Source organism: Vipera berus, assembly GCF_964194415.1.
Source record: "Vipera berus genome assembly, chromosome: Z".
In the NCBI taxonomy this organism is placed as follows: domain Eukaryota; kingdom Metazoa; phylum Chordata; class Lepidosauria; order Squamata; family Viperidae; genus Vipera; species Vipera berus.
The window spans coordinates 90,311,569-90,323,386 of NC_138205.1; the positions used below are offsets into that span (position 1 = coordinate 90,311,569).

The window sequence follows — 11,818 nt, forward strand, 5'->3', positions numbered from 1 at the left end:
TATTAACATTACTTCTATTACTTGGCCAGTCCTGAAAATAGATCAGGACTTCTCCTTTATTAAACCTTTATAAAATGATTGATGTCTAGAAGGTTTTTTGGTATATTCTTGAACACTACAGTCTACTGTATCTTGTGTCTCTATAACATTTCTTATAGTTTCTTCTTACCTGAAATGTTGAGTATTGCTACTCCTTTGTATTCTCAGGATTTTCATTGGCTGACCCGTTCTAACATGTAAGAGAAGATGAAAAGACTGGAAGCATAATGCCTATGTAAACTCAGCAGATGTCCAGATTCCACAGGATAATTACAGTTACAAATCGAATGATCATGTTGATTGCCATGTGTAAGGAAAGATTGCTAATTACATACAGACCTACATTTTGCCATTTTGGGAGACCAAAGACATCTAGCTGGTAGCTTCTTTCTTTTTCCACTGCTTGCATCAATTGCTGAATGCATATACTTTAATGCCTGCTCCAGATCTTAAAACCAAGAAGTACATAACATATTGATTCACCTTTGCTTTTTATGTATTTTTACAGCATGGGAATGCAACAGAGCTTTCTTTGTGTCTTTCATTAGAATAACTTTCCCAAACTATATACCATCTAAATCAGGGGTCCCCAACTTGTGGGCCACGGCTCTGTATCAGGCCGTGGCCTGTTGGCCACTGGGCCGCAGTAATGGCTGGCAAGTGCGCTCGTGTACGTGCATCGCACCCCACTCGTGGTAGCACTGCTGCACAGGCACTAGCTAGCAGCCCATTTGCATGTGCGTGGGTCCCAGTGCTACCATGGGTGTGCATGGCTTGCTTATGCATGCACACGCACTAGCACCGCTGCTGTGTACATACGTGCATGCGCGTGCAGGTGCATGCACACATTTTCCTGCTTCTTCATTTCCCTCTGGGAGCTCTGATCTAGATGTATGATTTAACTCCTGGTGAAGTCAATAGTTGCATACTGATTCTAACTGTTGCACTTTTAGAACTCTGAATAAATTTTTTTCACAATTAAATCACCTTGTTCTTTCTGTCACTGGTATTTTTGGATTTTTATCTATATTTATGTTTTAATTGATTTTGCAGTATGCTTTAATAAGTATTGCATATCACTGAATGTGCAAGATGGGCAGCCAGATACATTTAAAAACAAAAAAAGTCATATTGTTATGAATCTTCTTACAGATACCATACAGAAGTTAGCAAAAACCTGAAACCAAATAAATTATTATATGAAAGTATTTGATTAATTTATACTTTAGTACTAAATAGTTTGTGTATTTTAATCTGGAAAGATGTTGGATATGTTTTAATTCCAAATCTGCAATTTATGACATACCCATTTTGTACAAATTCTTTTTGGAAAAAATCTTTCTTCAAAGCCAAGATAAGATCACCAGAGGGCGCCATTTATTCAAGACTCTTAAAAGTTAAAAAATGCACTAATCTATTTGCTGTTTTTTAAAGAAAATGTTTATTTGTTTGGGCAAGGAGAAAGTAATAGAATCATAATTTGATAGTGCTAGTATCTGTTCTGTATTTTGATTATTTTAGGCAAAAGGAGAAGGGGACAGCAGAGGATAGATGGTTAGATAATGTCATTGATGCAATTAATATGAATTTAGGCAAACTCTGGGACACAGTGGGGGATAGGGGGCCTAGGGTGCTGTGGGTCGTGGGGTGCCAAGAGTCGGGCATGATTAGCAACTGAACAATAACAAAATTTTGATTATTGATGATTGATCTAAAAGACATAGCTATTTTTAAAATATATGATAGATATATTGTTTGGATGAAATAATTGTTACTCTCTGTTCAGGCTTGTTGAGAACATTGTGTAAAGAAGAAAGGAAAGGAAAGGCAGACAATTGTCTTGTCTGTCAGGCAGGAAATTGCTCCTTAGTTCTAGGTTGCTTCTCTCCTTGATTAGTTCCCATCCACTGCTTCTTGTCCTGCCTTCAGGCGCTTTGGAGAATAGCTTGCCTCCTTCTTTGTGGCAACCCCTGAGATATTGGAACACTGCTATGATGTCCCCACCCCCTCGTCCTTCTCTTCATTAAACTACACATGCCCAATTCCAGCAGCGGTTCCTTATATGATTTAGCCTCCAGTCCCCTAAACATCTTTGTTGTACTTCTTTGTACTCTTTATAGAGTCTCACTATCTTTTTTATATTGTGGCAACCAAATCTGGATGCAGTATTCCAAGTGTGGTCTTACTAAGGCATTATAAAATGGTTCTAACGTTTGATATTACTACATCAAATTTGTATATTTGTATATATATTATGCAAATTAGTGCATTTGATGTCCATACATCAGGTCCATACTTCACCTGATGTGTAGACTACATTCCATATATCAGGTGAAATAGTTTGAAATTGAAGTGGGAAATAGGATGCTACTGTGTTAAGTAATCAACCAGGAACATGGGTTTTGGCAATGGGTTGGAAATTGCCTTACAGAGTATAATGATGCACATGGTTCAGGCACTTGTAATGCTCTTAGTAGTGATCAGTACATTTTATTCCACTGTGCTTCCCTATCATGGGAATGTTTTTTATTGCTCCTATTTTTTATGAGACAGAAAGAAAGGAAATCCTCAAAGTTCGTTCGTGTGTTCTTTTTAAAGAAGACATTCTTGTATCTCTCCAAATTGTAAAAACATTTTTCTCCAGCACTAGGATGCATTCCCATTCTCAACTCTTAAGAGTTCTAAATTGCTTCTAGTATTGTTTTATTATTCTGAGAATGGACTTTTGTGTGTGTACTCTTACCCCTTGGTGACCCTTGTGGAAAGGCATAATATATTAATTTACAGGAGTGCCAGCTGGTTTTATACTGCCTCTGGGCAATAGGGAGGTACAATATCAGAAGTGACATCGTTGCTCTCTCATGTGATCTGATTCAGATCTTTCATCTGTCCTGAATCAGTTCATAATTCCAAGTATAATTATCCACAAGGGAGAAAACAATGTATTCATTTTTCCATACCATTCACAAATTATAAACTCTTGTAATGCTAAGAATAAACAGGTGATGAATAAATGTGGATTGAATATAAACCAGAGTGACTCATGTGGAATATTCATATCGATCTGATCTTTTTATATTTATATAAAAGAAGAGTAAATAGGTTGAAAGGCAGAGAAATGGACCAAGAACATTATTACTGGCTGAGGTTGATGAAGACTTCTTTTTAGTCAATGTAAAAGAAATTTGAAACTGTTTTAGTCCCAGTATAGAAAATCACTACTACAGCATCTCTGACGGCCTCTGTTAAAACACCTCCAGGCGATGAGAAATACATTTCATACAAAAAAAGATATGAATTTTAAAGAATAAAGGGCATTGTAGGAAGCAGTGTATCAACATGGTAGCACCAAGGACAGAAGGGAACGAAGAGGTATAGTGAATTGTGTTTGTCTAAGCTGGAATTAGAATTCCTTTCCATTTCTTTTTATCTTGTGTTTCCCATTTATTTTGCCCACTATTTATCTTGCTGCTTCTGTGCTTTGCATAATGTCGATTTTCTTGAAAGGAAATAGCATGACGGGTATGTTGATATGTGAGTGTGTGCCTTTCTATCCAACAAGATAATTGAGATGGTTAGTAGAAGTAAAATAATCAGAACATAATCTACTGATACAAAAGATGCACGAATATTAAAAATGTATGAGGAAAATTCAGAAGTCTTGACTGAAGAATTAAGCCTTATTTCTGTTTGAGGGTACACAGAAAGAAAAAAAATCAAATGCAGCTCTCAGATGTGTGACATAGCTTGGCAGGGATACTGAGAAAGGTCTTCTGCTATTCTTTAAAAGCAAAATATTGAAAAATGGGAAGCATTTTTAAGGAGCTTTTGTTGAGTTTGGTATGTGCACAAGTTCATTGTAAGCATACTTACAAAATATTGGGACTTATTGGGACTTAGACAAATAACTGGACATGAAGGTTAGCAAACGAGCATTATGTATATGTGAAAAAAAGATGGGTGTCAACTGCAGGACAAACGTGAAATTCTGGAAAGCTGGCAACAGCACTTCAGTGAAATCTCTAAACATTGAATTTCCATGCTTGCTAATTCCTGATGGCTTGCCCAATGCTGGTCCAGTTCCTACATCTTGCTAGAAGAGGTTACCAAAGCTACTTGCGGCATGAAGAATTCAAAAGTGCCAGACCCTGATAACTTACCAGCAGACATTTGGAAGCTGGTGGAATTTAGTGGCAAAGCAGCCAACTGGCTAACAAATTTCTCGAATGCCATTGTGGACTCTGGACACATACCTGCTATTGGGTCACATATCATAGTTCCCTTCTTCAAGAATAAAGGTGTCCCAGCAGATTGCTCTAACTATTGATTAATTCATCTTATATCGCACATAATGAAAATCTTTCAGCAGATCCTCAAACAGCACCTATTTGATATCGTGAAAATTAGTATCAATCAATGCAGCTTTGTCAAAGATTCTAGCTCGATTGACACCATCTTCATGATCTGCATGCTAATAGAAAAACACTGAGAAAAGGAGAAGCTATTGTACTTGGTTTTCCTTGACTTTGAAAAAGCCTTAACATCAGCTAATCTGGTACATGCTACCTGATCGTGGTGTGCCCAAACAACTCATAAAATGGGTCCAGATGCTTTATACAAATACAAGCAGTCATGTGAAATGTGCTGCAGGCCTTTCCGATAGCTTTCCTGTGAAAGTTGGTATTCACCAAGATTCAGCATTATCACCATTGCTGTTCATTCTCATCATAGATACTATCATGAAAGAACTGCAATGTGATATCCCCTGAACGTTGCTTTATGCCAATGATGTCATGCTTGCAGCTGCCACCAGAGAAAAGCTGCAGCAATATGTGCAGACATGGAACAATCATCTTAGCCAATTAGGCCTGCTTCTCAACCTCAAGAAGACCTAATACATAGAGACCAGCCCAAGCACTTTTACTATATAAGTCAGTGGTAAAGATTAGTGAAGACCAATATCTTCTTACTTAGGATTCCATCTACAAAATGACAGCAGCATTAATGACAAAGTGCATGCAAGAGTGAACAAAATATGGCTACAATGGAAGGAGGTCACTAGAGTATTCTGCAATTGATACATGCCAATCTAAAATCAAACGTCTATAAAATAGTGGTAAACCCAGTAGCTTATTATGGAGCATGTGCATGCTTGGAGATACTTGCATACTTTGTTGGTCATTAGGTGTGTCTCTTGACCATGTCAGCAATGACACAGTACAGCAGCAAATGGGCATTGAACCAATACCTAAGAAAATGCAGGAGAAATGCCTACAGTAGTATGGCCATGCCCAACGAGTAACACTCCCACTGTTGCCTGTATTGCCTTCCATTTTAACACAGATGGCAAGCGTCCATGTAGAAGGCGAAAGCAAACATGGCAAGACCCAAAAATGCAGACATGAAAATTGCCCAGTTGGATCCAGATACTGCATTTGATCATACAAGATATTTGTCAGTCCAAAAAGTGGACCCTGCACCTACAGGAATAATGCTAGAAGGATGATGATAATGATACTTAAAATATACAAACTTTATAAATAGAATAAAAAATAGAATTACACATTTTATTTGGTAGGCTATTGCCTAGACCAGGGGTGCCCAACCCCGGTCCGTGGACCAGTACCGGCCACGGCATGCCAGCAATCAGTCCGCACAAACAAGCAAAGCCCTATCCGTGGGATGGAGGCAGCACACAAAACCATGCCCCCTCTGGTCCATGGAAAAACCTCTCTCCACGGAACTGGTCTCTGGTGCCCAAAAGATTGGGGACCTCTGGTCTAGACCACTATTGCCTAGATCACTTTGTCTCCATTTCATGTTTAAGTAAATTGAACTAGCAGCCCATCTTAATGCTTGCAGCCCACTTTGAAAAATTGTTTGATGAGCTTACTAATCGATGAAAGATGTGTACTTTCAGAGGGAACTAGGGTTGCCACTCATGCATTATCTTCCTTTCTTAACCACAGATGAAAAAGCTGTCAAGTTAAAACTGAGGAGGTAGGAAATAATCCTTTATTGGACTTCTGCCAACTCAAAAAAAGGCCACACTAATACATTAAGCTTAAATACATTTTGAAAAGTGATTGACAGCATTTCTGCCATATAAAGTTATTTAATTGATGAAACCAGAGCATTACAAAATCTTGTGAGATTTTCATGATCACTTGAGATTTCAATTTTATTTTAGTGGGAACTCCTCAGAGGTTCAGCGAAGTGTATTTTATTGAATCCTAATCTATGACATTTTATGGTTTCTGCGTGGTCCCAAAAATTGAAATGACATTGATACAGAATTTAAGGATTCAGATAGTTAGAAAACTGGGGACTCTTAAGAGGTATAATCAGGTGTAACTTGGAAATAACAACAACATATCAGAATCACATGTAGCTCTTGATTTACTATTTGGCCTGGTTTTATTTTAAAATCTTTTGTAAGACTTTTTGCACATCTGTCTCATCCCTTGAAGTAATAGAATAAGAAAGAGAGAAAAGGAAATGTCAAAGGGGGGCATTCAATACCATTAACCTTGGTATTTTTCTGGAGCAGTTTGGGAGTGGGGCACTCTGTGTTGTCCTGGTACACTTCCTTCCTCTGTGGTCACTCAATGTTGATAGGAAATGAAACATCTGGCCCTCATCCCCTATTTTGGGGGTCCCTCGGGGTTTGATACTTTTGCATTTCTGTTTAACATCTACAGAAAGCCACTGGGCAAGAGAAATCAGTATGCTGATAACGCCCAGCTGTATGTCTCAACCTGTGGTGAGTTAAGCAATGCTGTGACCTCCCTCTTGCAGTGCTTAGAGGCCATTAAGGGCTGTATTGGAAGCAACAGGTTGAAACAACACTAAGATTGAATGGCTCTGGGTTTGGGTTCCTTTGGTCCATGGACAATTGCTACCTTTGTCTTGGATTGGGTGGTACTTGATCTGGTGCATAATCTGAGGGTTCTGACTCATGATGCCTGCTCAAGGAGCAGGTAGCAGTCATGGCCAGGAAGGCCTAGACACAACTGCAGGTTATGCACCAGTTATACCCTTTCCTAGACCAACAGTCCTTGCTCACAGTCACATATGCTTTAGTCATCTGTCTTTACTATTACAAAGCACTCTACTGTGGCTATTTGGAAGCTTCAGTTGCTTCAAAATGTGGTGGTCTAGATGTGCACATGTGTCATCTTTTTTAAGAACTCTACTGATTTGCTTCCAAATTCAATTCAAGGTGCTGGTTGTTGTCTTCAAAGCCTTATATGGCTTGGAATCAGGTTTCTTGAAGGACCATCTTTTCCCAGTCACATTTACCTGACCACCAGATAGGGAGGCTGGGAATGCTACCGATTTATTCCCTAAGGAGGTCCATCTAGTGAGACCAAGAAGAAAAGCCTCCTTTGTGGTTGCTCGGTCCCAGTGGAACATCTTCCCTGTGGAGAAAAGGTTGCCCTCCACTTTGACGCATTTTCATAAGGCCCTGAAGACCTAGTTTTGTCAATGGACTTGGGGAGCCCAGAGTGGGATGGAACCCATCAAATGACTCATTTGACTGTTGTTGCCGGGTAGGAGTAAGGGGCTATTGCTTTTTATTGTTTTTTATATTGGGTTTTTATTCTTGAAAGTTGCAGTCTAACAGTGAGTTAGGCAGCCATATAAATTGTCCTAAATAAATAAAAAAGAGGAACCAAAAAGAATGGTGCCATTCAGCTACGCCTACAATTTGCATGCAGTTACTGATCCTCTGGCAGAATGCATTGGTAACCAAGAGGTGGCTTGGATTATATTTTTTTATAATTGACTGAGGGAGAGCAAGACTTCAATATCTGCCTGCACTGTTCCTGCTCTTTGAAGAGAAGATCTGAAAATCTAAACTAAGTGCTTGGACCAGATTGTGATCAGTTATGAGATCTTTGGAACTCAGTAGCACAAAAATATATGTATAAAGACTGGAGTTATAAAGCTTTTGTTTGAACTTGAGAGTTACATAGAACATGCCATACTAGCTAAGTGAAAATAAAATGCTCTCTCTTATCCATATTTCAAGTATAACAGGGATAATCTAGACTCCAGCATATCTGCATCATTGCAACTTGGCCAAAGAATTAATCCCTTAGAGCAGTACTTTCCAAACTGTTCTATTTAGAGACCCTGACATTCCTTGGAAGTGTACTAGGTCTTCCCCATAACGGCAGACTGGTTTCCCTGAAAAACATTTTGCCCTTCAATAATAATATAATTTTCCTATCAAAGACTGTTGCAGAAAAGGTTTGAAATTTTAAAAACATAGACTCAGCATTCTTATGGGTCAGAGTGCCTAAATGTAAGACTAAGTAGGGAGTGCTGGTGAATAACAACACAATGTGCGAATGTGGAGAGATGCAGGGTCCAGCCCATTTGTTGGTCTGTAATTATTATCAGTAGAATACGCCAAACATGATTATTTTCTGCCCAATGATAAAGTGAGAAAGGTGGCTTCATTTTGGTGGTTTAAGGTTTGATCTGGACACAAAATAAATAAAGCATTCTTATGCATTGACAAAGGTTATGCAGAGAAAACCCATTATAGTACAAAGCACCAAATTACCAAAATACTAATTAGCCTTGGCACTTGGTATTAAATAGCACTCTAGTACCTCAATTTAATGTGTTAAATCACATGAAGTTTTGAAATGAATTATAGACATGGAAACACTATGGGGGGGGGAACATGAGATTACTATCTGCATGTCCCGGATGTTTAAATTGTTAATGGAGTTATCTTCATTCATGAATGGATTTAGCTCAGTGATCATCTAGTTATCAATCAGAGACATGACTTTCCCACTCAGCTTCATACCACACCCTCCTTTCTCTTCATTAGTGCTCTGGCTATGTTTTAATAGCTGGTATTTGTGATGGGGGCATCTGATCCAATGCTTGAGTTAAATATAGCCCTGTCTAGTGTAAGGAGAAGATTTAATGGGAAATGGTTAGCATTCTTTCTCCCTAAAGAACAGAGAGAGGGAGGGAGAGAGAGAGAGGGGGAGAGAGAGAGAGAGAGAGAGAGAGAGAGAGACATGCACACATAAACATCTTGAACCAGTAAGAGGCTGAAAGGAGGAAAGGCAAGCAGAAAAGATAGTGGTCAAGAAATCATACAGCTCGCAGCCAGAATGGTTATCTTCAGCTGGATTGTTCTGGGATTTTATCTTCAGCTCTTTTTCTGCTGGGCTTTGTCTCAAACATCTTTTGTCGACAGTATCTTCTCCATTTCAGCAGGTAAATGACAGCCTTGCTTTGCCTCTTGGTGAGTTACATATCTTCTCTTAGGTGATTTTTTGAAACAAGTTTTTTGTTTCTAATCTCTTCTAATTACAAAGTCTTTGAGAAACTAAATTGCAAATGTAATTGAAGCTGTATCATATATATGTGTACACACACACTTCAGGATTTAAGAGTGAACATTTCCTATTTAACAGTAAACCAATCACATCCCCAGGAAATACATTCTCTCCTGTAATATTGGTGCTTTGTTTCGACAGTTCATGTTCACTTGAAAATGTTATTTAACTTGGACACCAAAGAAGAGAGATTAATTATATTGTATTACCCATTTTGTTTTATCCTGCATAACCAGAATAAGCATCTTATGAAAAATAATACTCAGACTATCAAAAATTCAGATAAATTTGATAGCCAGCTGCTGTAGAAAAACCAAAACACTGCAGACCCAGTGTGAATTGTCTGAGGGAAGGGAGTCTTATTTACCACTCTAATCCTAAGCTTTCCTTCAGCTGTATGCAATGCAAAGTAGACAGGGAATAGGAAATATTTTCCTTTCAATCAATTTCAATAATCAATTCCCCCCCCCTCCCCTGCTCAGGGGGAAAATATTTCTTTTGTCAGTAGGCATAATGTAAGTCCCTATTGCTGGGATGGAAAGCAACAACTTAAAAATTTAAGTCTATTTGAACTCATGCGAACTGGATAACCACTTGTCTGAATAACATTAGTTACTACAACTTGTAGTTCTAAAGGTGTACTTCACAGCTTTCTCAAAAGGGATGTTAACTTCCTAAAATTATTAAAAGCATCAGAGAGAACCATTCTGAAGAAATTCTTTTAAGAATTAGGCTGGATACAACTATTGCATAAAACATTTAATATTTCTTTAAAATACGGACTTCAGATTTAGGTTTCTTATAACTGTTAAACCTCAGTATAGCTTCATGGCTCAACTACATATCTGTGCCTCTACTGCACTATATATATTAGACATATTGGTTATGAAGTAGTTATTAAAAATATTAGGTTTTTTTGTTAGAAGGCATTTGACATTTTCAGGAGTTATATTTAAATAGAAAATACTGTTTAAAATCCTGCCATCCTTCCCTTCTTGCCTTTGCTGATTTATAAATGTTTATTTAAGCAAATAAATAATCTTTTACCCATAAACAGAACTAACACAAATTAACATAGTGTCTAGAACAGTGCTTACTGAGATATTCTTTTAAAGTTCACAAGTGCAGCGATTAAATACCAATTTGCAGAAGTCAAAGGAAAGACTGGAAGGGCAATAAAATCTTATTCTTGTCATTTTTGTATGCATGCTTTTTATTTTCTCTCTTTTAAAAGTCTTTTTTTAAATACAAACATAAAAATGACCTACAGTTTGGATATCCATTGTCTGCTGACTTCTTGCAAAAGTTCCTTCATCTTTTTTGTGTAGTTGATGCTTCAAAGCATCTATACTGAATACACATAGCAAATATCTAATGGAGAGGTTGCACAGCAGGAGTGGGAATCTTATTCTGTCTCTTATTTCTATCTGATACAAGTAAAGGCCTTCTCTCAGGAGATGCTAATTTCAAATGAACAAATGAACTAGCTTAAGCATCTAAACAGGATTACTAAGCAGAGTATCAAACAAATGCAGCTTGGAAGCAAGATAACAGACTTAGCTAGACTTATCACCATGAGACTATGTTGCAGTGATAAAGAGACATGGTTTTACCATGGGTTCATTCCCCCAACCCAACATCTCCAAAACTAGGCACCATTTTGCTTCCAGAAATAGTGATCCTCTTGGTTTTGTCTAGCCCTGATTTGTTGATGCTGAAACATCACTTCTAAAGGAAATGCTTCAAGGTTTTAGGTTACATAAGGTAACGTGTGGCCATAATTCTTCATTTCCATCTGGCTCTGCTGTAGCAGATGAGTTACTAACAACAAATCTGCAGGGGTGAAAATATTTGTGGATGGGTTTTTTTAATGCATTTTCTTTGTTTTGGCGATTTCTTATTGGCTTTGCAGCAGTTTTAAAGGAAACCCACCAAATCTGCTTTCTCATAGTTTGGAGAGTTCCCATTGGTGGGAACTCTTGCATAAATTTGCTCTTAGCTCCTCAGCTGTTCTCCCACCCTGCAAAGGCTAGGTCTCCATAGCTTACATTGTGATGGCTTGTCAGCTCTGCTGTCCCTTCTTCCAATGAAAAAGTTCAGATATGTGAAATGTAAAACAAAACAGAGGCTGGACGTGGCAGTTCTGTTCTCCTAGTCAGCTGGAGAGGGTTTTGATTGTATGGAGTCACCTTCTCTGCACTTTGAAATTGGTGGTGGTATGGATGGTTGCCTTGAAACTTGAGAACTGTTTCTGGAGAATGGGGGAGGCAATTGGGAGTGGAAGAAACCTGTATTATTTTAGTCTTTCATAACATATCCATGTTGGGCTTCAACACCTTCCTACTGTCCAAGTTTTTTGGGCTCAGGTCTTGCAAGAACAACCTGAGTTCTCTGTTGCTGAGGAATAT

At 38.2% G+C, this 11,818-nt stretch overlaps 1 protein-coding gene across 1 annotated transcript in view; it reads left to right on the plus strand.

Annotated features, from left to right (window-relative positions):
- Positions 1–3,049, plus strand: part of HACL1 (2-hydroxyacyl-CoA lyase 1) — a 31,021-nt gene extending 27,972 nt beyond the window's left edge. The window contains exon 17 of the mRNA XM_081343848.1: positions 208–3,049. Within this exon, the coding sequence (XP_081199974.1) occupies positions 208–240 (33 nt within the window). The 3' untranslated portion in view covers positions 241–3,049. The remainder of the gene's footprint in view (positions 1–207) is intronic.
- The last annotated feature ends 8,769 nt before the right edge of the window (positions 3,050–11,818 follow it).